The sequence below is a fragment of the Bufo bufo genome, chromosome 7 (genome assembly GCF_905171765.1).
Source record: "Bufo bufo chromosome 7, aBufBuf1.1, whole genome shotgun sequence".
In the NCBI taxonomy this organism is placed as follows: Eukaryota; Metazoa; Chordata; class Amphibia; order Anura; family Bufonidae; genus Bufo; species Bufo bufo.
This window is the reverse complement of record NC_053395.1, coordinates 207063646-207090601: the sequence shown is the minus strand read 5'-3', so window position 1 is coordinate 207090601 and position 26956 is coordinate 207063646. Positions and strand designations below refer to the sequence as shown.

The 26956-nt window shown below is 44.3% G+C and overlaps 1 protein-coding gene across 2 annotated transcripts in view; it reads right to left on the bottom strand.

Moving 5' to 3' along the window:
• Positions 1-26956, bottom strand: part of ORC4 (origin recognition complex subunit 4) — a 45499-nt gene that overhangs the window by 2520 nt on the left and 16023 nt on the right. For both annotated transcript variants that reach the window (XM_040441552.1, XM_040441553.1), the window contains 6 exons: positions 24595-24643; positions 21077-21228; positions 19661-19834; positions 17240-17326; positions 16110-16218; positions 14942-15037 (listed from right to left, as the gene is read on the bottom strand). In XM_040441552.1, coding sequence (XP_040297486.1) covers positions 14942-15037; positions 16110-16218; positions 17240-17326; positions 19661-19834; positions 21077-21228; positions 24595-24643 — 667 coding nt within the window. The remainder of the gene's footprint in view (positions 1-14941; positions 15038-16109; positions 16219-17239; positions 17327-19660; positions 19835-21076; positions 21229-24594; positions 24644-26956) is intronic.

Below are 26956 nucleotides of genomic sequence, written 5' to 3'. Positions count from 1 at the left end.
AGCAGGGAGAGAGTCGGGAGGACCCCACACACATTAGATCAACATGTTGTGTAAAGTAATTAACACAGAAGGACAGTATACTGTATATATACTCTACAGAGGACAGTATACTGTATATATACTCTACAGAGGACAGTATACTGTATATATACTCTACAGAGGACAGTATACTGTATATATACTCTACAGAGGACAGTATACTGTATATATACTCTACAGAGGACAGTATACTGTATATATACGCTACAGAGGACAGTATACTGTATATACGCTACAGAGGACAGTATACTGTATATATACACTACAGAGGACAGTATACTGTATATATACACTACAGAGGACAGTATACTGTATATATACACTACAGAGGACAGTATACTGTATATATACACTACAGAGGACAGTATACTGTATATATACACTACAGAGGACAGTATACTGTATATATACACTACAGAGGACAGTATACTGTATATATACACTACAGAGGACAGTATACTGTATATATACACTACAGAGGACAGTATATTGTATATATACACTACAGAGGACAGTATACTGTATATATACACTACAGAGGAGAGTATACTGTATATATACTACAGAGGAGAGTATACTGTATATATACTACAGAGGAGAGTATACTGTATATATACTACAGAGGAGAGTATACTGTATATATACTACAGAGGACAGTATACTGTATATACACTACAGAGGACAGTATATACACTACAGAGGACAGTATACTGTATATACACTACAGAGGACAGTATACTGTATATACTCTACAGAGGACAGTATACTGTATATACACTACAGAGGACAGTATACTGTATATACACTACAGAGGACAGTATACTGTATATATACTACAGAGGACAGTATACTGTATATATACTACAGAGGACAGTATACTGTATATATACTACAGAGGACAGTATACTGTATATATACTACAGAGGACAGTATACGGCTGCAGATGGATCTGGATAGATTGGAGGCTTGGGCAGATAAGTGGCAGATGAGGTTTAACACTGACAAATGTAAAGTTATGCACATGGGAAGGAATAATGCAAGTCACCCGTACATACTAAATGGTAAAACACTGGGTAACACTGACATGGAAAAGGATCTAGGAATTTTAGTGAACAGCAAACTAAGCTGCAAAAACCAGTGTCAGGCAGCTGCTGCCAAGGCCAATAAGATAATGGGTTGCATCAGAAGGGGCATAGATGCCGGTGATAAGAACATAGTCCTACCACTTTACAAATCACTAGTCAGACCACACATGGAGGACTGTGTACAGCTCTGGGCTCCTGTGAACAAGGCAGACATAGCAGAGCTGGAGAGGGTCCAGAGGAGGGCAACTAAAGTAATAACTGGAATGGGGCAACTACAGTACCCTGAAAGATTATCAAAATTAGGGTTATTCAGGATTAGAAAAAAGACGACTGAGGGGAGATCTAATTACTATGTATAAATATATCAGGGGTCAGTACAGAGATCTCTCCCATCATCTATTTATTCCCAGGACTGTGACTGTGACGAGGGGACATCCTCTGTGTCTGGAGGAAAGAAGGTTTGTACACAAACATAGAAAAGGATTCTTTACGGTAAGAGCAGTGAGACTATGGAACTCTCTGCCTGAGGAGGTGGTGATGGTGAGTACAATAAAGGAATTCAAGAGGGGCCTGGATGTATTTCTGGAGTGTAATAATATTACAGGCTATAGCTACTAGAGAGGGGTCGCTGATCCAGGGAGTTATTCTGATTGGAGTCAGGAAGGAATTTTTTCATCTAAAGTAAGGAAAATTGGCTCCTACCTCACAGTTTTTTGCCTTCCTCTGGATCAACTTGCAGGATAACAGGCCGAACTGGATGGACAGAGGGCTTTTTTCAGCCTTACAAATTATGTTACTGTGTTAATGTGTATGGGCAGCTAATGCTGCAAGAGGAGTCGCATACAATCGAACAAAGGGTCCACGATATTTCACAAAGCACAAAATATATTTTTGTTTTTTTACAAATTACACAATATGTTTTTAGTAACATTTACAATAAAAATTTATATTAAAAAATAAATCTGGAGACATTGGTTGGTTTACTACAATGTAATTATGTCCTGAAGAGACGAGGATTGCGGGTAAATACATTGATGGGGGACATTTATTAAAGCTTTTATGACACTATTGTGGCGTAAAAAAGTCACATTACAGCACACACCATATTTGCACTATAATTTGTGACTTTCAGCTTTTCGACACTTTTCTGAATTGTTGTGTAAAGGGGCGGGGCTTAGAATGAGAGGTGGGGCTTCCACCACCCGCCAGATTTACTATAACTTGCGCCAGAAACTGGCATAAGTTTTAGGTCAAGTCTTCAACAGATCCTGGCAGGCTTAGATTTGAGTTTCTGGCCAATGATGCGACTAATTTATTAAAGAGGACCCATCCCCTCTAACTACTTGCATCCCCCATGTAATAATTCTGCAGCATCTATTCCTATGACTCTATGCTGTGCCGTTCCTTTAGTATTCCTGCTTGAAGTGATGAATGAATTGCCAGCAGTCTGCAGCAAAGGTACTGCTGGGTGTTACCAGTAGCTGGGGTGTCTGACTCTGTCCAATCAGTGCTGCCGGAGCAGAGTGTGCAGGGTCATGCCCCCAACTGGTAACACCCATCTGTACCTTTAGTGCAAGCTGCTGACATTTCATTGACAAACTTCTAGTAGAAATAACAGAGGAATGGCACATCATTGAGTCATAAGAATAGATGCTGCAGAATTATTAATACATGAGGAATGAACTTAGTTACTAAGACAGACAGAAGAGGTGACAGATCCTCTTTAACAGGAATTTGCCTCTTAATAAATTAGGTACATCTTAGGCTGCTTTCACACTGGCGTTTTGGTTTCTGTTTGTGAAATGCGCTCAGGGCTCTCACACGCGGTCCAAAACGGATCAGTTTTGCCCTAATGCATTCTGGATGGAAAAGGATCCGCTCAGAATGCATCAGTTTGCCTCCGTTCAGCCACCATTCCGCTCTGGAGGCTGCTTGCAGCGTTTTGGTGTCCGTCTGAGGAAACTGAGCCAAACGGATCTGTTCTGACACACAATGTAATTCAATGGGGACGGGTCCGTTTTCTCTGACACAATCGAAAACTGATCCGTCCTCCATTGACTTACAATGGTGTTCAAGACGGATCCGTCTTGGCTATGTTAAAGATAATACAAACGGATCCGTTCTGAACAGATGCAGACGGTGGTATTATCTGAACGGATCCGCACCAAACGCGAGTGTGAAAGTAGCCTTACTCAAATGCCGGGGGGGGGGGGGGGGAATCAAGACTGGGGTATGGAAACATTAGTCTTAATAAATCTCCCCCAATGGCCCTACGTGTCACAAGACCACCAGGAATATTCAGAAGCGTCCACCGCAGAGATCGCAGGACACAACAATAGGAGTAAATGTAGGAGAAGAATCCAGTCCATCTGGCCTTTACAGACAGAAACCTATTCCTTCTGAAATCACTGGAGGAAAAGGTGTTTATATAAAGCATACTTTAGCCGCCTCTGCACACAGGACAAGACCCATCGGATGTGCCGCCATATATTCCCCGATCAGTGCAGGGAACACAGGCAGAGCCAGGATGGAGTACGTTAGGCTCTGTACACATCACGTTTGAGGCTTCTGTACTGCACAGTTATATCCACATAATCCGATGAAAGACGCATGCGACAAACTGTAGCTGGAAAATATAGGATTACACTTACCGGTAATCATTTTTCCTTGAGCCTATGACAGCACCCATGGATAGCATCCGCCCCCTTCCTCAGGACAGGAAACAGGAAGCACAGCTTCTTCAAAAGGGAGGTACAACCCCCAACATGCCAGTCCTATTCCAAGAACTAAGGAGACAAAAAACCAGACTACACCGCAACAAATCTACAACAGAACAAATGCTTATATCCGTGTGTATATAGAAGTATATGTAAACACACACGTACATCTCTATATATATAAATATATATATATATATATTTTTTCTTTTTTTTTTTTTATTTATTTTCTTATTTGGGAGGGAATTAGGCGGGTGCTGTCATAGGCTCAAGGAAAAATGATTACCGGTAAGTGTAATCCTATATTTCCCCCCTCGCCTATGACAGCACCCATGGATATCTAGGCGAGATTATCTAGGGTGGGACAACTGCTTGGAGGACTTTACGTCCAAACCCTAAACCTTCCTGTGAAGGAAGCTGCAGTCTATAGTGCTTAAAGAAGGTATGAGAAGAGCTCCACGTAGCAGCTCTACAAATCTGGTCAATAGAAGCGGAAGCTCTTTCTGCCCAGGTTGTAGACACCGCTCTTGTTGAGTGTGCTCCAAACCCGGCAGGAGGAGGAACCCCTTTAGAGGAATATGCAAGATAAATGGCTTGCTTTATATATCTGGCAATGGACTGAGAGGAAGCAGGGGAGCCCTTCTTCTGTCCCTGAAAGGAAACCACCAGTTTAGAGGACGACCTCCAGTCCTGAGTGGCAGAAAGGTATTGAATTAGACACCTTCTAACATCAAGGCAGTGGAATTCCCTTTCCTTCTGATTCCTGGGTGAGGAACAGAAGGAAGGTAAAACTATATCTTGAGACCGGTGAAAGGATGATGAAACCTTTGGAAGGAAGGCAGGGTCAGGAGATAAAATAACCCTATCTTCTAAAATATTAAGATATGGACTCTCGATTGAGAAGGCCGATATCTCACTCACTCTTCTAGCTGAAGTAATGGCTAGCAAAAAAACTAATTTATAGGTTAGGATCTTCATTGAGATATCCTCAATAGGCTCAAAGGGATCCCTGGTTAAGGCAGACAAGACTAAATTTAGATCCCAGGGGGGAACTCTAGACTTCTGGATGGGAGCAAGTTTAGAAATTGCAATTACAAATCTTTTAATCCAGGGGTGGTCTGCTAACTTATACTCAAAGAGAGCACTTAAGGCAGAGATATGAACCTTCAAAGTACTAGGCCTTAGTTTTTTATTCCAGCCCTCCTGGAGGAAGTTAAGGACTAGAGGTAATTCAGGGGGCTCCAAGACATTAACTGGCTTATCTGCAAATCTAAGGAAGGCCCTCCAAACCCTCAAATAGATTTTAGAAGTGACAGCTTTCCTACTGGACAAGAGGGTGTTTATCACTTCCCCAGAGAGACCCTTCATCTCTAGGATCCGCCTCTCAACAGCCAGGCTGTCAAGTGCAGGCTCTCTAATTCTGGATGAAGTATCGGCCCCTGCACTAGTAGCCCCGGGAAAACAGGAAGTACCCAGGGATCCGCTACTGACATCCTCCTTAGCCAGGAAAACCAGACCCTCCTGGGCCAAAAGGGGGCTATAGTAATTACTAGGGCCTTCTCCTCCCGAATCTTCCTCAGGACCCTTGGGAGTAGTTTTATAGGAGGGAAGGCGTACAGGAGGCCTACTCTCCATGATTGGGCCAATGCGTCCACTGCCGTGGGCCGCTCTGATGGGGACAGAGAGAAGAAACTTTTCACTTTTCTGTTTCCCCTTGTGGCAAAGAGATCTACCACCGGGAGACCCCAAAAGAGCCACAATGTCGCTGAAGACCTGTTGATTCAGGGACCATTCCCCCTGTCGAACACAATGCCTGCTCAAAAAATCCGCCGTCACATTCTCCTTTCCCTTTAAGTGTACTGCTCTGATTGATGGAAGGAAAATCTCTGCTAACCCGAAAATCTCTTTGGTGAGGGACATTAGGTCTGGAGATCTGGTCCCCCCCTGACGATTGATATGAGCTACTGCCGTCATGTTGTCTGAGTAGACCAAAATATTTCTGCCTTTTAAGAGGTGGAGGCTCCTCTTCAAGGCCATGAGGATCGCTAGAAGCTCCTTGAAATTGTGAGATTTGGGAACTATCTCCTGATTCCACTGCCCCTGCAGAAGTAGAGAATCTGTGTGAGCTCCCCAACCCCAAGGGCTTGCATCTGTAGTCAGAGTAAGGGAATCCTTCCTTGACCAAGGGACTCCTTTTTGAAGGTTGGAAGGTACCGTCCACCATTCTAGATCGTTTAACGTTTGGGTTGAAAGGAAAAAGAGAGAATCCAAGGATTGGGGATCTTTGTCCCAAACCCCCAGGATCTGCAATTGAAGTGACCTCGAATGGAAGTGGGCCCATTCCACCCCCGGGATTGCGGCCGTCATTAGGCCTAGAACTGACATAGCCTCTCTTAAAGAGATGGAGTGGCGGGCTACCATGTCCTGAACCCTGGAGACTAGCAGAGAAATCTTCCGCGCTGGAAGAAAACATGTTTGCTTCTGGGAGTCGAGGAGTAGCCCCAGAAAGGTGCATATCTGGCTTGGCACAAGATTGGATTTCTGGAGATTTAACTCCCAACCCAACTTCACCAGCACCTCCCTGAACCAGGAAATCTGATTGATTAATTGATCTGGTTCTCGAGAGAGAAGGAGGAAATCGTCTAGATAGGGAATGACAATCAGGTCCTTCTCCCTCAGATGAGCCATCATCTCTGCTACGATCTTTGTGAAAAGCCTGGGTGCCTGAGACAACCCAAACGGCAGGGCCCGAAACTGTACATGAAGGAGTCTGTCCGGGAACTGAACTGCTACTCTTAGATACCTCTGGTGACTGGGATGGATTGGAACGTGGTAATAAGCGTCCCTGAGATCCAGGGTCGCCATGTAGCAGCCTGGAAATAAATTTGGGATTATGGAACTGATAGTCTCCATACGAAACCTCTCGTACACCAGGTATTTGTTGAGGAACCTCAGATTTATTATAGCACGGAAGGTGCCATTTGGCTTTTTTACAAGGAAAAGCGTTGAATAGTATCCCGTCTCCCTCTCTTGAGCTGGGACCTCCTGCAGGACCCTTTTCTTCAGTAAATCCGAAATCTCCAGACTCAATGCTTCTAGCTTCTCTGGGCTGGAGCGATAGTCCGTCAAAACGAATCTCTCTGGAGGAGTTCTTAGGAAGTTCAGGCAATAGCCCTCTGAAATGATTGAAAGAATCCAAGGGCTGTTCGAGATCTTCCGCCACTGCTCTGTGAAGAGGGAGAGGCGACCTCCAACCGGGGGTCTGGCGTCATTGTGGAGGTTTTTTAGAGGCCTCTCCTCCTGAAAAAAGAAACCCCTTGTTTCTTCTAGCCGCGTTACCAGATTGTCTAGGGGTTTCTCTTCTCTTGAAGTTAAATCTGGATGCCTGAGAACGAAAGGGCTTCTTAGGAGGCTGCTGATACATAGAAGGGAAACCCTTCTTTCTGTCAGAAGCCTTTTCCAGCAGATCGTCCAACGTGGGCCCGAAGAGGAATTCTCCCTGACAGGGAATAGCACACAATTTCGCCTTTGAACCTGCATCTCCCTTCCAATCCTTTAACCAAATCGCCCTGCGGGCGGAATTTGAAAGAGCTGCGGCTCTCGCTGACAGCTTCAGGGAGTCCACTGAGGCATCTGCTAAAAAGTCCATGGCGCTATACAGAGTTGGAAATGACGAGAGCAATTGTTCCACGGGCGCTCCCATCTTTATTTGCTCTTCCATCTCTTTCATCCACACCTTCAAAGACCTAGCAACAGAAGTGGCGGCTATAGCGGGCCTGAATGAGCCAGCTGTTGCCTCCCAGTTCTTTTTTAAATAAACCTCGGCTCTTCTGTCCATTGGATCCTTCAGAGTACCCGAGTCTTCAAACGGGAGTGCTGCTTTCTTAGAGATTTTTGCTACCGGAGCATCTAGCTTCGGGGCTCTATCCCAGTCAGCTGAGGCTTTGTCTTCGAAGGGATACTTCCTTTTTAAGGCAGACGGCACAAAAAATTTTCTATCTGGCCTACTCCATTCACTCTTAATTACTGAAGTTATGTTTTCATGTAGATCAAAACACTTCAGCCTCCTAGGCCCTAAGCCCTCAAACATGGAATCTCTCATGGACTGGGGTTCTGTCTGATCGTCAAGCCCCATAGTTGCCCTGACAATCCCAACTAGGGAATTAATGTTCTCTGGAAGGAACAGAGGTCTCCCTGCCAGTTGCTCATCCTGGGAGTGATCCGAGGACGGAAGTTCTCCTTCCTCCTCTAATCCCGATAACAACTCCTGATCACTTGAAGCGGGATTAGAGACAGCAGTGGAAGTGCAAGGGCGATCTTCAAGTAGATTACTCAAGGACTTCTTCACTGATTCTTTAACCTCATCCTTGATAATCTTTTTTAGGCTTGACAAGAGAGAAGGGGCCTCATCCTCCAGCAATTTGCTTACGCAGGCCTGGCAGGCAGGTTTACCCCAACCGGACGGTAGCTTTCCTTTGCAAATAGCACAGCCCCGTTCCTTGGACCTTGACCCCCTTTTCTCTTTGGAAGTCTAAACATATAAAATAAACAAAAGACTCCCATCAAGATCTGAAATGAATGAAAGAAAACAGGGCATTCACCCCTCTTACCCCCACCGGTACCAAGGAATCGTTGGTGGTTTCAGTGGGTTCTGCGCGCTGTGTGGGCTCCATTTTCTGCCACTGGCTTTCATCTATGGAGGTCACTGCAGGCCAAAACACCAGCCTGTAGTGAGAGCTGGCTGGATTTGAACTTGCCGGGCGCGAACCGGCACCCTCCTCTTCCGGCCCAAGGCCACGCCTCCTCCCACTGCAGAATCCGGAGGCCAGGATCCGGCGCCAACTAATGACGTCAGCGCCGTCCTGACCTACCCGGAAGTGATGGCGTCGCGCTCCACGCGAACGCCAACCGCAGCCGAACATACAGCACGGCCGCAGCGGTTCGCCGCGCTGGGGACACACAGGGCGGCCCCGACGGGGGAGTGACAGGAACGAGGGGGAGTCCAGAGGTCCAGGCTTCAGCAGCGGCTTCCAAGGAAGGCTTACGCCGCTCGGGTAGGCCCTCCTCCCACGGGTAACAAAACCAAGGGGCTCCCGCAGCTCCGTCTCTTAATGCTGTGCATCCACCCTGTCCCTTAGGACAGGAAACAGAACTGGCATGTTGGGGGTTGTACCTCCCTTTTGAAGAAGCTGTGCTTCCTGTTTCCTGTCCTGAGGAAGGGGGCGGATGCTATCCATGGGTGCTGTCATAGGCGAGGGGGGGAAAATTAGCACTTTTAAGTGATTCCAGTACACAAGATGAAAGCCAATCTGATAGCGGACATACGAAGCTGCGCTCTGGGAGAAAAGCACCTCAAACAGGAAAAAGGGATAATCAGCAAAGAAAAAACTACGAGGCATTGACAGAATCAGAGAAAGAAACGACGTCATAGCAAAAAAGAAACAAAGTAAAGAAGAAATAACAAAAAGAGAAAAAAAAGTGGATCCCTAGTGGTAAATATATCTGAACATGTAATAGCGATATTGGAAAAAGGTTTGGGATTTGTACCCAAAAATTACATTACCGATTTTGACTTTCTTGTTGATTTTTATAGATTCTGTAGACAAATGCGGATAAAAATGTTTTGGTCTGAGAAAAAACATAAAAATAAACAGGTAATGTCCCCCTTGAATGAACTGCCGTCTTCTTTAAAAAAGAGGCGGAGCATTCGATCCGGACATACCTAGCGATATGCTGAAAGCCTCTGAGCAAGCGGTTATCAGTGAAGTCACATCCAAGTGGACGGAGGCTCCAAAAAGTTAGAATTAGAGTTGATCGAATTTCATATTTCACACTTCGTTTGCTGGTAAAAGGTGAATTGCGTTATGGATCTCGTTACCACGGACCATAACGCAATTCTATGACAGAATGCATAACGGACTGCCTTAAAAGGCATTCCATTATTCATTCCGTCATAATAGAAGTCTATGGGCTGCAAAACGGATCCGTCCCGTTTCCGTTATGCAGGGGAGTCCTCTCCTGATCCTGAGTCCTCCCCTGCATAGCAGAAACAGGACGGATCCGTTTTGCAGCCCATAGACTTCTATTATGACGGAATTAACAACGCAATGCCTCTTAATGTCGTTATGGTCCGTGGTAACGAGATCCATAACGCAATTCACCTTTTACCAACAAACGAAGTGTGAACGAATTTCATAAGTGGAAATTCCCTCATCTCTAGTTATAATAACTGTACAATAAATGAAAGGCATTGGAGTCTTTGAAAAATGACACATCAATAATAATTAAAGGGAACCTGTCATCAACTTTTTGCTGCCCATACAAACAGCAGAATAAAGTAGAGACAGGTGAGATGATTTCAGCGGTCGGTCATTTATAAGATAAAAGTAAGTGGTTGCCGAGAACCAACATCACAATCATTGCGGACTGGGCCTGGACACTAAAGATTTTTTGAGACAACTAGAAAAAGAGAGCTGTGATAATGTCACCTTTTGATGTACAGAGTTTGTGCACTAATATTCCCCAACATGAAGGACTCCGATGTGTTAGGGAGATATCGATGCAGGACGCCAGTCTGGACAACTGCACCATCGCCTTCCTGATGACACTATTGGAGTTCGTTCTTACAGAAAAATTATTTATTTTCGATTTAATGAAGATCATTACTTGCAGCTGCGGGGGACTTCAATGGGGTGCTCCGCTGCGCCAAGTTTGGCAAATATTTTCATGGCGGCATTTTAGAATGAGCATATTTTCAATAATGGAAAATTAGAAACATCATTTATTTCTACTGTGGAAGGGCACGGAGCAGTCGCTGATGGAATTCATCGATTATCTCAAATTCCTGCCATGAGATGATACAATTTCAATTGCACTAATACTATACAGTTCCTAGATGTAGAGACAACGGGAGATTTAATACTACACTATGTGCCAAGCCAACTGATTGGCATTGTTATATTCCAGCTATCACGCCCCACGCGTATTCAAAAATATACCAAAAGGTCAATTTATTAGAGCAAAACACATCACTAAAACGGACCACAAGCATGAAAAAACATTAGCTAAAAAATTCACCAATCGGGGTTACCCCGGGAGACTGATTAAAAACATTAGTAGTGAAGTAGATAACATTTTACATGAAGATCTATTAGTCAGAAAAGAAAAAAAGGCCAAGGATAATCGCTGCATGTATATAGGGACTTATGATAGACACGCGACTCTCATAAAAAAAAAAAAATGCTATAAATAAATATTGAGGATTATTAAAATACGATAAAAAATATGGCAATTTAAAGAAAAACCTAGTTTTTCATATCGGAGAGGTGAACTGTAGGGAATACACTTATCAGAGGTGACATCCGAACAAAAAAGACAAATAAAACAGACTTTTTTAGCTGCAAGGAAGAAAGGAACCTTCCCGTGTTTATCCTGTACTAACTGCAATTCCATTTGAAAAGGAGATTTGATATATATCACCGAAGACAGGCATATAAAATCCCAATGCGCCATTTTTCTACATGTATAAAAAAAAACTGCTGTTTACGGCATTCGCTGTCCATGTAGTTTATGGTACATCAGACAGACAAAAAGAGAAATAAAAAAGGTACAATTAAATGAACATAAATCTAATATTAGACGATATATGGAAATGCAGGAGGTGAATGCAGGTGAAACAAAGGAAAACAAGCAGAGCGAAGCTACATTGTTGCAACACGGTTATGAAATGAAACATAAATGGCAAGATTTAAAGTGGCGGGTGCTGGAGCGCATTAATGAAGGTACTGAAGGCAGAAAATAATCAGAGATTGCTACAAAACGAGACTAGATGGATAATGAAAATGGAGACATTATATCCTAAAGGGTTAAATGAAATCTGCAACTTTAAGGTATTTCTATGATCCGTTTCTCAGTAACTGGTTTTAAATGCAACAAATATTTTATGTACGTCTGCGAAAACTGAAGCCATTAATGAATATATGTAAATGTGAAATGATGATGATGGAAAGAGATTGTATTTAAAGCGCATGTTACAACCCACAAGTACGCATGATTAAGGGGGCGTGACCCCCGAAACGTCGCTCAGCGTGGCAATCAGTTCAGCGCTCTCAGGATTACTATGCATGAGGGTCCATTCACACGTCAGTGTGTGTGTTTTGCGGATCCGCAAAACACGGACATCGGCGATGTGCGTTCCGCATTTTGCGGACCGCACATCGCTGGCACTTAATAGAAAATGCCTTTTCTTGTCCGCAATTGTGGACAAGAATAGGACATGTTCTATTTTTTTGGGGATCGGAATTCGTGCTGCCCCATAGAAATGAATGGGTCCGCAATTCCATTCCGCAAAATGCAGAACGGAATTGCGGATGTGTGAATGGACCCTCATAGCGGTTTATTTATATGCAAAATAAAAAGAACTGAAAAAATACAAGCAAAGCTTCAAAAGAGCGAGTATTATTTATACCCCACGAATAACCTTTTAAACAAGACTAATACGACCGAGTGGATTATGTGGATGTGACTGTGGAGCCTGAGAGGTTCTGAATCCGGTCGTGGTATACGACAGGTGGAGCAACAGTCGATGATTGAAGTGTTGCGTACAGACCAGTGCATCCCTATAGGCTCCAATTACAGCATAAAAACAGGGCCCTCAGGATATGCAACAAGGGCCTTAAAGGGTTTTTGTCACCCCACAAAACTCCTATTTATTTTTTTTGGATAGTCCTATTCCTTATAGCGCGATATAGGAGAATATAATAGTCTTACTTACTTTCATGCGGCCGATTCTTTAGAAAACGAAGTTTTATAATATGCAAATCAGGGCTCTACCAGCAAGTAGGGCGTCTACTTGCTGGTAGCCGCAGCAGAAAACCGTCCCCTCGCCGTGTTGATTGACAGGGCCAGCTGTGATCTCCTCCTCCGGCCGGCCCGGTCAGTATTTCAAAAATCGCGCGCCTCTGGTCATTCGGCGCAGGCGCTCTGAGATGAGGAGGCTCGTCTCCTCAGCACTCCCTCAGTGCGCCTGCGCCGATGACGTCTTCTCTTTCGGTGATGTCATCGGCGCAGGCGCACTGAGGGAGTGCTGAGGAGACGAGCCTCCTCATCTCAGAGCGCCTGCGCCGAATGACCAGAGGCGCGCGATTTTTGAAATACTGACTGGGCCGGCCGGAGGAGGAGATCACAGCTGGCCCTGTCAATCAACAAGAGGAGGGGGCGGATTTCTGCTGCGGCTACCAGCAAGTAGACGCCCTACTTGTTGGTAGAGCCCTCATTTACATATTATAAAACTTCGTTTTCTAAAGAATCGGCCGCATGAAAGTAAGTAAGAGCATTATATTCTCCTATATTGCGCTATAAGAAATATAACTATCCAAAAAAAAAAATATGGAGTTTTGTGGGGTGACAGAAACCCTTTAAGAATGGGAGATTAGAGGGGTTGTCCAAGTTATTTTTATTGATGTCCTATCCTCAGGAAAGGTCAACAATATCAGATCAGCAGGAAACAGACACCCGGCACCGCCGATCAGCTGGTTGACGAGAAGGCGCACGCCGTGCCAGCGCTGCCTTCTTTTGATTGTTTTTATCTGCGCGCCAGCGTAGTGGTGAGCAGCTGTAATTACACCTAAGCCTATTCACTTCAATGGGACGGCTCCCTCCTATACACTTGTATTGGAACGGGACGGCTTGTAATTACACCCGCTCACCACTTCTGTTGCGATGGTGAGCAGGTAAACAATGAAGCGAAGGCGGCGCTGGCACGGCGTGCGCCTTCTCTTCAACCAGCTGATCGTCGGAGGTGCCGGGTGTAGGACCCCCGCTGATCTGATATTGATGGCCTATCCTGAGGACAGGACATTAATAAAAATAACTTGGACAACCCCTTTAACAGAACTTTAGGGTTATCCCATCCCAACCGTTGCTTATGGGGTGCCATTTATATCTATATACAGTATATATATATTTTTATATCTATAATATTTATATCCAATTACAGATCCCTTTAACCCCTCAAGGACGAGGCCATCAGGACCACACACATTTTGGGGATTTTTCATCTCATCATTCAGGAATTAATACATTTTCTTATTTTGGGGTACATATACAATATGTTCAAATTACATTTTTTTTTATTTATTTGGAGGGATGGCAAGCAAAAGAAAAAAAGCCCCACCACTCGGCCATGTTCCCCGTTGACCTACTATAAGTGTATACATTTATAGTATATGATGTTACCGTTGTGGGGATAACAAATACATGATAGTGTGTATGTATGTATATATATATATATATATATATATACATATACACACACACATACAGGTGAAACTCGAAAAATTTGAATATCGTGCAAAGTTCATTTATCAGTAATGCAACTTAAAAAGGTGAAACTAACACATGAGAGAGACTCATTACATGCAAAGCGAGATATTTCAAGGCTTTGTTATAATTTGGATGATTATGGCTTATAGCTTATGAAACCCCAAAGTCTCAATTTTGAGGTCCCCTTTGCTCAGGGGGTATGGGTTAATTAGCTGACTAGAGTGTGACACTTTGAGCCTAGAATATTGAACCTTTTCACAATGTTCTAAATTTAAGCTGCATTAATGCAATTCGCATTACGGAAATAAATGGACTTTTGCCCGATATTCGTGTCTGCGCGCGTGTGCGTGTGTGTGTGTACAGCTCCCATTCTAATCCAGACACTTACCTGGGTCGTGGGCGGCCTCTGCTTTCTGGTCTTTTTTCAGCACGCAGGAAATGCCTGTTCAGCCAATCACTGGCTGAGGCATGGAGTGGGCATTTCCTGCGTGCCGAGAGGCACCTGTAAGCAGAGACCAGCAGGGAACTGTCAACCATCAAAACGGGAAAGGTGGTGAATCAGTAAGGGGAATTTGATAATATGATTTAGGTTAATACTATAGGGCACTTTTTTTTTTTTTATAGAAATATGCACAGACACCTGCATACAAGAAACAGTCCTGGGGACCTTATCTGAGGTCCTTGATGCACTACTATGTCAAGCTGTGGGAAGGGGTTAATAGAAAAATGGTGGACCATAAAATCCTGAAACCCCCAACACTGGATGTACAGACTTACCATTGTGAACCATTTGGAAATTGAAGGGCTCCCCGCTGTAAATGTCTTGCAAATGTTTCATGGCTATTACCAGACACATTTCCAGCACAGACAGACCTGGGGACAGAGGAGATTGATGTAATCCCCACAATAACTCATAATGATACTTACAAGTACACTGAGGAAAAAAATAAAATATATATACAATTTAGACTCTGCAGGATCAGGGATATGCTAGATTAACTACTTGAGGACTACTGTCCAGGACTGTATCCTGAACTGGCACATGACATCAAGTAACAGTGACAAAGAGTGTGCCTGAAATAATGCTTAGGGGTCAGGAAAACGCTAACTGTAAAGTGGTTGTGCAGCCTTTAATACTGATGAACTATCTTCAGGATAGGTCATCAATATCTGATGGGTGGGGGTCCGACACCCGGCACCCCTGCTGATCAGCTGTTTGAAGAGGATGCTGCTTCCTCTTCATTAAATGGCACTTCATCTCAGAGTGAGTGCTTTGCTACATTGGAGACGAGGCGTAGTATAAAGACCAGGAAGCAGCGCTGGCATGGAGCACCGCCTCCTAGTCAAAACGCTGATTACCGGGGTCCCGCCGATCAGATATTAATGACCTATCCTGAAGATAGGTCTTCAATATTAATGGTTGCATAACCCCTTTAAGCTTACAGATTAAAGGGGTTCTGCAGTTTATTTAAACTGATGATCTATCCTCTGGACCCCTGCTGACCAGCTGTTCAAGAAGGCAGCGGCGCTCCAGCAGCGCCGCGGCCTTCTCACTGTTTACCGCTGGCCGAGTGACGTCACGACTTGTATCAACTGGCCTGGGCGCGGCTAAGCTCTGTTCACTTGAATGGAGCTTAGACGCGCCCAGGCCAGTTGATACTAGTCGTGACGTCACTGGGCCAGCGGTAAACAGTGAGAAGGCCAAAGCGCTGCTGGAGCTGCCTTCTCAAACAGTTGATCGGCGGGGGTCCCGGGTGTCGGACCCCCGCCAATCAGAAGCTGATGATCTATCCAGAGGATAGATATCAGTTTAAACAAACTGCAGAATTACATAATGCTGCTGTTCCTACACACACCAGCAGAGGGCAGGGACCTTTTATTTCACCAGGGACATTTACTGGTACATGCAAAAAAATGTAGTTTTATTGGACCTGATGGAACCCACCGTGCAATATATTGGCTTTGGAATCCATGTTGCGGAGTCTATAAGCCTCAACAAAGTCGGCGGCATTCAGATGAGGATGAGACACGTTGACGCGACACAGGGCCAACAGCTGTAAAACAGATCACAGATTGGAAGCAGAAGCTTTGCAGTCCAGAGAAAAGCAGTGTATAATCCTTATTGTTACCCACAAACACACTACCCCCTGAGGAAGCCGACTGTGAAACGGGCGTTGGGGTGTGGTGGTGGTCCGGTTCAATATAGGTCTTCTACTGCTGGTTGTTATTGCTCATTATTCTTCTACCTGATTCTACCCTATTTGGTTATAAGTTCTCCATTAATCATGCTTATGTGCTAATTTTAATTATGTTATAGACTGATTAATCTCCTTAATGCTGCTATTATTTTGCACGTACACCCAATCAGTGTCTTTTTACTTACAATCGATACATACCTGCTCCTACCATCATTCTATTTATTACTGCACTAGCACTTTTTGTACCCAATCCTGCTTTCTGACCACTGCCATAGTGATGTTTTTAGATCTTTTTTAATAATCCTGCTTGTCATTTTGATGTTAATAAAATAAATTGTTATGCCACGACTACTTTGTGGTAGATGGATTGATTTGTACAATCTATTCCATATACCTGTATTGGTTTAGGGTTTGCACAAGGTACAATTCATTCCATCTTTTAGTTGCACCCCAAATAGTGACCTAGAGCCCGAAGAATGTATACACCATTTTAATTAAAGGAATATTCTGGGCAAAAGTGATAGAATGGGAGGCAACCTATAAATGGAAACCACAGAGTAGTGACGGATCGGACCCCACTGATTTACAATGGGGTCTATTGGACTCCACAGAGGTGCCGGCCGTAAAAAACAAACAAATCGGAGCTGCCGACACAAATGTGAACAGAGCTGTTGAACTCGATACCATAAAAAACAGATCCAGAAGAGTTCAATGTACAAACAAATGGCTCCTCAGCTCCCCCTACTGGTGGCCGTAGGCAGCCGTCAACGCTATGTCTACAAAGACAAGCAAACCCCCCTCCCAAAGACATTTAGATTTGGAAAAAAAATATAAAAAAATGTTCACACTGTAGTATCTAGAGGAATTATTTACTGACCAATAGCATGTGTAGGGATCGCATATCCTTAGATGCGTTAAACTGCTTCCGAAGAACTTCTTCCACCGTCTTATTTTCCAGCAGAACCTGAGTAACAGCAGGACAGAAAAACCATAAACTCACCGGTATCAACACATGAGATCAGAATACTTAGAATCGGCATAGCAAGTCTCTGCAAATAAAGACAAGTCTTTTTACAATATAATTATTTATCTGAAATCGCCATTAATTCCATGTCGCGGTACATCTAACAGGGTTATACATGCAAAGTATAAAACAACACAGTACAAACAGTGCGATAGGCATGAAACTTATTAAGTCAGCAGTTTTGTACCTATGACACTGGCTGACCTGTTACATGTGCGCTTGGCAGCTGAAGGCATCTGTGTTGGTCCCATATTCCTATGTGCCCGCACTGCTGAGGGAAATGAAGTTTTAATATATGCAAATGAGCCTCTAGGAGCAACGGGTGCGTTACCGTTACACCTAGAGGCTCAGCTCTTTCTGCAACTGCTGCACCTTCTGCACTTTGATTGACAGGGCTGGGAAGTGTAAATGTGATCACACTGGGACTTGTCAATAAAAGTGCAGAGGGCGCGGCAGTTGTAGAGAGAGCAGAGCCTCTAGGTGTAATGGTAACGCCCCTGTTGCTCCTAGAGGCTCATTTGCATAAATTAAAACATCATTTTTCTCAGCAATGCGGGCACATAGGAACATGGGACCAACACAGATGTCTTCAGCTGCCAAGTGCACATGTAACGGGTCAGCCAGTGTCATAGGTACAAAACTGCTGACAGATGCCCTTTAACAGACTGGTGCAGAGGGTGTGAGGACCCTGCCCACAAGAGCTTACAACCTACAAGGGAAAAGGGAAGGAAACAGTAGGAGAGGGTAGAAGCTGCTCATATGCCTGTGTGGTGGCAGCATAGTTATTCCAGGTGGTACACCATCCTGAAGAGGTGGGTTTTCAGGTTTGTTTTGAAGATTTGGATCCTGGGGGACAGTCTGATGTGCAGACATATTTTTGGATGAATTCCTTGTGGTTTTAAAATCTCTGCTTGCTGTCATTCAATAGGAACCTTTACGGTTTTCTTCTAGTGGATACAAGTCTGTCCTGGTTCTGTGATGGACACATAGGTGCCTGGCTCGTTAGAAGACACGGCTCTGATAACTGTACTGGAAGTGAGCCGGGAATCCATGGGTCCATCACATCACCAGGAGAGATTTTTATCTCCAGTTGAATGACAGCAAGCAGAGATATATAGAATGTAGGGAATTATAATGAGTAGTGGTCCACATCAATACGGGACATTCCTAAGCAGCATTTTTACAACAGGTGGCACGACTTGTTTTTTTATTGGGATATTTTACAGTAATTTAGATCTTATTGACTCCTAATGTGGCAACAAGGTGTGCAATATATGTCAGTCACCTTTGATATATACTGCTCTAATACCAGAGTACTTTCAAGCCTCCTCTATATGAAGTTCTAACAGTGGATTTATATCATTCTGTGTTATATGCTTATCAGCAACTTACAATTGACTGGTTGATGCCCCGAAAGTCTCTTCTGTTTTTTATGGTTTATGGTGGCATTTTAGTGGTGTATAATAAATATTGTTTTTATGGTATATATTGTTGCTCAGAGCTCTCAGATATTTGAGCGCCCCTCATACATTAGATTCATTTTTACCTTTTGGATTCGGGTGATTCCAGAGGAGTGCACCGAGTCCATAGGAGTCCCTCAGGTGAGCCGCTAATCTTTATATTCGAGAATTAGAATGTTTGCCACCTAGATCATTTTCCAGCTAAACAGCGCAGACGCTACGCTGATACACAGCAGCAAACAACCCGTTTTTGGGGTTTTCTTTGCTGCTGAAGCAATTAGCTTCGGGAAATTGTCTGGGTGTCACTGAAGCAAACCGTCAGCTATGAGAAATGACAGGGTCTAGGTGGGCTCTTACTTTTTTTGATATACACACACAGCAAGCAGAGATCTTGGAAACAGTAAGAAATTTAAACACGAAGGGGCAGGTTCAGATACGCCATTTGTTAAGAGCACTATGCGAAAAAAATTCATAACGGGGCACAGGCTTCTGTAAAATATTTGGTACACTTTGTGGCAGCCTGCACCATTTGTGAGAGCGCACAGATCTGAACTAGAATTTACTCCAGTTTCTGGTATAAATTGTAGTGACTCTGTCGGCCATGGGTTAAGGGGGGCTCATTCACACCTCTCGCACTAAGCCTCCGCTCACAGCAGGTATAGATTTCAATTTCTGACGCACAGATAGGTAAAGATGTATCAAATTTATTAGGAGTCGCGTGCTTAATAAATTTGGCACATCTCACGCCAACGTACCTTGATTTAAGACTGGTGTAGGAGACACCAGCCGCAGTATATTTCCCCCTAAGTCTTACCTGAAGATTTTCATTCCATTTCTCAGAGAACTGTGTGTCTGGAAAGCCGGGAGCCAGAGACAGAAGATCTTTAAACACGTCCTGGTAGTCTGAGAAACTGAAGGAGTTCAGCAGGTGGATCTGTCTGTGGGAGAAGCGGGATTTAACCCTCTTCTCCAGAAGCTCAATGACATCCTGCAGGAGACAGAACAACAATCTAGTAAAACATTTTAATATGAGAACTTTTTTTTTTTGCAGCACAAGTTGTATTATTTATTGCCATTATTTTAGGGTAACATTCATTTCTGGGGCTGGAAAGAAAGTTAATTTGACCATCTTATTTTTACCACGTTCAACATGAGTTATAAATAATATGTTAACTTTACAGGCTGTTATGATCATGGCAGGGGTGGCCAACCTGCGGCTCTCCAGCTGCTGTAAAACTACAACTCCCACCATGCCCTGCTGTAGGCATGCTGGGAGTTGAAGTTTTGCAACAGCCTCAGGTTTGGCCATTCCTGGATTATGGCAATATCAAATTCATATACAGATGTAGCAAGCATTACGTTGACACTTATGCCCCACGCAAACGACCATATACAAATGCGGATAGGAAGCGGACCCATTCATTTCAATAGACCCCCATAAAGAATGCGGATAGCACACCGTCTGCTGTCCGCATCCGTATGTCCTTCCCGTTGGTCCACAAAAAGAAAGACAGAACATGTCCTATACTTTTCCGTTTTAGGATATTTCTACAGAAGTGAAAAAAAAAAGAATGGTTGCATGCACAACAGCGATATTCGTGTTTTTTTCGGATCGCAAAATACATACGGTTGTGTGCATGAGGCCTTGGGGGGGGGGGACTTATTCAAGTTTCAGAATACTGATGGTCTACCCTCTGATAGGTTATCAATATCAGATCAGTGGGGATCAGATTCTTAGCACCCCCGACCAGCTATTGGAAGGGGATGCAGCACTCGGGTGAGCTGCTCTACACAGCAGGGTAATGACAGCTTCACTTGAAGAGGATGAAGCTGTAGTTACCCCGGAACACCACTATGTAGATAGCAGGCAGGTAAACCATGACTAGGCTGCAGCCCTATAAACAGCTGATCTAGGGGGGGGGGGGGGGGGGTGGCAAGAGTTGAACCTCTGCCGATCTAGGGTGGGGGGGATTCTTTACTCAAGACCCCTTTGTATAAGCAGAGAGCTGTTAAAAAGCAGCAACCCCAGCTCCGGCAGATTCAGGTCATCTTTGTATTACAATCACCGCTATGTAAAGCTATATTTCCCCTACAATGGCCACAGCTTCCTTTGGCAAAAATTATCTATTTGCTATGGGTCTGGTCTCATCGGTGGCTCCCACAGATCGCAGAAGATATCATCCAGTCATGCTGTAAGATCTTAAGAAGGAAGGATGAGGCACGTACTCACCAGTCGACACGTGAGCCCAATCACCGCAACAGGGGCCTGAGCCGACTGCGCAATGTCAAAGAGATTGTAGAGCAGCGTTTGGTTCTTATGATGGGCAAAGAGATCGAACTCATCCAGTACGAACAACACCGGGCAGCTGCTTGTGCGATCACCTGGAACCACAATGCACAGTCATAGGTTTCTGCCGTAAAACTTCAGCTGCGAGAAGTATTCGCTCTGTACAGTTTCACAGCCTGTAAACTAGAGGTTTTTACATTCACTGACAGCAAACAAAAAGTACAACATTTCTGAACGTCTCATTTTAAAAGGATTAAATGCTCCATATATAAAACTGGAAAATCCCTCTAAGACAGATCCTTTTATAGTTGAGATGGTGGGGTTGAATCCAAAATATGCAAGTGACAAAAAACAAAACAAAAAAAAACGCAGAACCCCCCGCGTGGCCTGCGTGTCATCATCTCAAACTGTGGTCGAATTTTTGCTTTCTTCAGGGCTTCAAATGTTGACAAAAAAGGTCATTTACTGCTTTTTTTCCTTGACAAGCTCAAGATTTTTTTCTATACACAAATTTATTAAGTTTTTTTTTTTCTGGCAATAATATAATGTTACCCTAAAATATCTATGTTCATCACCATCATACTTTTGATATATTACACATCTATTTTAGGTTAATTGGGTGGGTGTTGGGGAAGGGGGGTATTTCATGTGTATTTTTTTTACTTGTTTCACTTTATTTTTATGGTCAGTGACTCAATGGGTCGACTTTATCATTTTATACCTACAGTTTTATTTTTTACACTACACTTTGCTAATGTAAACGGAGCCGGAAATAAAACTAACGATGATCTGGTGTCCAAAACTCGGCAGTTTACCTGATGTACTGGATTTTACCTGTGTGGCAATGAAGTGCATCCGCCCTATACAGGTGAACTGGTCCAGGGCCGGCCTTAGGTGTTCAGGCGCCCTGTGCGAGCTAACCTTGTGGCGCCCCCCCCCCCAAAAAAAAAAAAAAACACTGCTTGTTGCTGGCATCATGGCATAGGCTGGCTGACTATCCAACCAAGTAGTTACCAGCCCACACACCCCAAAGGCCGGTGTAATGTCATACTTCCCTACTTCGTGAGATTTCCCTACCCTCGTCACTTCCGGTCGCACCGGACATGACGTGAGGAGGTGTGCAGCGCCGCGCAGGCGCACAACGACAGGTTAGGGAAGTTTCACAGCAGAGTGCGCATGCGCCAGGAGCCTCGCCGGCGGTTAGGGTAGGGAAAAACTATGGGCCAGTGCGCAGGCGCAGTGATCGGATGGATGTTCTCAGCTGGACACCGGCCGACACTGCGCATGCACCGGGAGCCTCACCAGCGGTTAGGGAAGGGAAAAATTACGTACGGACCAGTGCTTTTTCCCTACCCTAACCGCTGGTGAGGCTCCCGGTGCATGCGCAGTGTCGGCCGGTGTCCAGCTGAGAACATCCATCCGATCACCGCACCTGTGCACTGGCCCATAATTTTTCCCTACCCTAACCGCCGGCGAGGCTCCCAGCGCATGCGCACTCTGCTGTGAAATTTCCCTAACCCGTCGTTGTGCGCAGTGCGCCCCCCCCAATATAATAAACATTGGCGCAGTGCGCCCCCCCCCCAACACCCCAGTATGATAAACATTGGTGGCACAGTGCGCCCCCCCCCAACACCCCAGTATAATAAACATTGGTGGCGCAGTGCGCCCCCCCAACACCCCAGTATAATAAACATTGGTGGCGCAGTGCGCCCCCCCAACACCCCAGTATAATAAACATTGGTGGCGCAGTGCACCCCCCCTCAATATAATAAACATTGGTGGCACAGTGCGCCCCCCCCCCCCCCAATACCCCAGTATAAAACATTGGTGGCGCAGTGCGCCCCCCCCCCCCAATACCCCAGTATAAAACATTGGTGGCGCAGTGCGCCCCCCCTCAATATAATAAACATTGGTGGCACAGTGCGCCCCCCCCCCCCCCAATACCCCAGTATAAAACATTGGTGGCGCAGTGCGCCCCCCCCCCCCCAATACCCCAGTATAAAACATTGGTGGCGCAGTGCGTCCCCCCCCCCCCAACACCCCAGTATAATAAACATTGGTGGTGCAGTGCGCCCCCCCTCAATATAATAAACATTGGTGGCGCAGTGCGTCCCCCCCCCCCCCAATACCCCAGTATAAAACATTGGTGGCGCAGTGCGTCCCCCCCCCCCCCCCCAACACCCCAGTATAATAAACATTGGTGGTGCAGTGCGCCCCCCCTCAATATAATAAACATTGGTGGTGCAGTGGGCAGTGCCAATGAGGGTTAAAAAATAAAAAAAATAATTAACTCACCTCCTCCAATTGATCGTCTCCTGTTCTTTCTTCATGACCTGTCAAAGGACCTGGGGTGACATCACATGATACATCACATGATCCATCACCATGGTAAAGGACCATGTGATGAGCTCAGTGACGTCACCACAGGTCCTGAAGAAAGAACAGGAGACCGGCAGCTACGCGATCAACTGGAGGAGGTGAGTTAATTTTTTTAATTATTTTTTAACCCTCATTGGCACTTCCCACTGCGCCACCAATGTTTCTTATACTGGAGGCGGGTGCCGGAATCAAATAGCCGACACCCGACCTTTGTGACAGGGAGCTGCGATCAGCGGCAGTTAACCCCTCAGGTACCGCACCTGAAGGGTTAACTCAACTGCAGCTGATCGCAGCTCCCTGTCACAGAGGTCGGGTGTCGGCTATTTGATTCCGGCACCCGCCTCCTGTATTTGTATTACAGGTCAGTTTTCTTCATTGGTGGCGCAGTGGCCACAGCCCCTCCCCTCCTGTCTCTCTTCTTATTGGCAGCGGCGGGGGGCAGCAGGCAGGTCAGACACAGGGGAGGAGGAACGAATCAGGTCAGACAGGGGAGGGGGAGATGGAGGGGGCGCCCCGAGGGAGAACACAAGTGCAGCCTCGCCTGCCGCATATTACATTGCGAGCTGTCGGCCGCCCAGCGCCCCTGTTGCTATGGCGCCCTGTGCGGCCGCACAGCCCGCACACCCCAAAGGCCGGCCCTGAACTGGTCTCTCCCTTTGTGTAATATATAGCAGGCAGTCCTCAAAGGAGTTGCCCAGTGGCGTAAAATATTTTATATAAAGAGACAGAATGGTTTATAAAAAAGCATTACTGATCCCCACTGCTGTTCTCTCGACGCTCTATTGGTCCCCTCTGGTCTTGGCTCAGTGGTGACCCTCCTCACCTGCATTTAGTAGTGTCCTGCTACTTTCTTCGTGTTTTTATACATTGTCGTCTTTGTAGCTTCACCTGCGATTCTGTCTGGAGGTGCTGTTCTTTTCTTTGGTTATATATATATATATATATATATATATATATATATATATATATATATTTTTTTTTTTTTTCTCACAGCCCCCAACTGGAGAACTCCTTTAAATGATTAAGTGATCCCAAAAAACTTTTTATAACCTTTATAGGAATGCAGGTGTTCTGTCATTTACCTGTTTTTAACGCTTCGAGGAGGAAAGAAAGATTTTCCGCAAAGCTGCCCTGCCAAGTAGAAAGCAGATAAGAGTTACGGTATATAACAGCGATAATCTACAGAGAAAAAAAGCTCATGTACATGCCGGCGGCAGAGCCAGTGTAAGAACACCGCCACCGGCTTGCTGAGAACAAGCTGCATTAGGAGTGCTCTTCACCTACACAAACCATGGTGACAACATGTAATCAATGTATACACAGCAATAGAGCGCTATAAATTACTCAATACAATGTATCCAGCATCAGCAGGACAAGAGCTGGATTACCAAATACTCTTATATATGGCTAACATTTACCCCTTTCAACACTTATCACTATATATATATATATATATATATATATATATATATATATATATATATATAAACACACAGCAAAAATAAATCCTATAGTTTAAAAGACACAATCTATCACAGTATCCGTATGGTTTTTGCTTCAGCATTATTAACACATAGCTGTGAGCACTTAACCACCTCAGCCCCCTTAGCTTAAACACCCTTAATGACCAGGCCACTTTTTACACTTCTGACCTACCCTACTTTCACCGTTTATTGCTCGGTCATGCAACTTACCACCCAAATGAATTTTACCTCCTTTTCTTCTCACTAATAGAGCTTTCATTTGGTGGTATTTCATTGCTGCTGACATTTTTACTTTTTTTGTTATTAATCGAAATTTAACGATTTTTTTGCAAAAAAATGACATTTTTCACTTTCAGTTGTAAGATTTTGCAAAAAAAACGAGATCCATATAGAAATTTTGCTCTAAATTTATTGTTCTACATGTCTTTGATAAAAAAAAAATGTTTGGGTAAAAAAAAAAAATGGTTTGGGTAAAAGTTATAGCGTTTACAAACTATGGAACAAAAATGTGAATTTCCGCTTTTTGAAGCAGCTCTGACTTTCTGAGCACCTGTCATGTTTCCTGAGGTTCTACAATGGCCAGACAGTACAAACACCCCACAAATAACCCCATTTCGGAAAGTACACACCCTAAGGTATTCGCTGATGGGCATAGTGAGTTCATAGAACTTTTTATTTTTTGTCACAAATTAGCGGAAAATGATGATTTTTTTTTTTTCTTTTCTTACAAAGTCTCATATTCCACTAACTTGTGACAAAAAATAAGAACTTCTATGAACTCACTATGCCCATCACGAAATACCTTGGGGTCTCTTCTTTCCAAAATGGGGTCACTTGTGGGGTAGTTATACTGCCCTGGCATTCTAGGGGCCCAAATGTGTGGTAAGGAGTTTGAAATCAAATTCTGTAAAAAATGACCTGTGAAATCCGAAAGGTGCTCTTTGGAATATGGGCCCCTTTGCCCACCTAGGCTGCAAAAAAGTGTCACACATCTGGTATCTCTGTATTCAGGAGAAGTTGAGGAATGTGTTTTGGGGTGTCTTTTTACATATACCCATGCTGGGTGAGATAAATATCTTGGTCAAATGCCAACTTTGTATAAAAAAAAAAATGGGAAAAGTTGTCTTTTGCCAAGATATTTCTCTCACCCAGCATGGGTATATGTAAAATGACACCCCAAAACACATTCCCCAACTTCTCCTGAGTACGGAGATACCAGATGTGTGACACTTTTTTGCAGCCTAGGTGGGCAAAGGGGCCCATATTCCAAAGAGCACCTTTCGGATTTCACAGGTCATTTTTTACAGAATTTGATTTCAAACTCCTTACCACACATTTGGGCCCCTAGAATACCAGGGCAGTATAACTACCCCACAAGTGACCCCATTTTGGAAAGAAGACACCCCAAGGTATTCCGTGAGGGGCATGGCAAGTTCCTCGAATTTTTTATTTTTTGTCACAAGTTAGTGGAAAATGATGATTTATTTATTTATTATTTTTTTTTTCATACAAAGTCTCATATTCCACTAACTTGTGACAAAAAATAAAAACTTCCATGAACTCACTATGCCCATCAGCGAATACCTTGGGGTCTCTTCTTTCCAAAATGGGGTCACTTGTGGGGTAGTTATACTGCCCTGGCATTTTCCAGGGGCCCTAACGTGTGGTAAGTAGGTAAATGACCTGTGAAATCCTAAAGGTGCTCTTTGGAATGTGGGCCTCTTTGCCCACCTAGGCTGCAAAAAAGTGTCACACATCTGGTATCTCTGTATTAAGGAGAAGTTGGGGAATGTGTTTTGGGGTGTCATTTTACATATACCCTTGCTGGGTGAGAGAAATATCTTGGCAAAAGACAACTTTGTATAAACAAATTGGGAAAAGTTGTCTTTTGCCAAGATATTTCTCTCACCCAGCAAGGGTATATGTAAAATGACACCCCAAAACACATTCCCCAACTTCT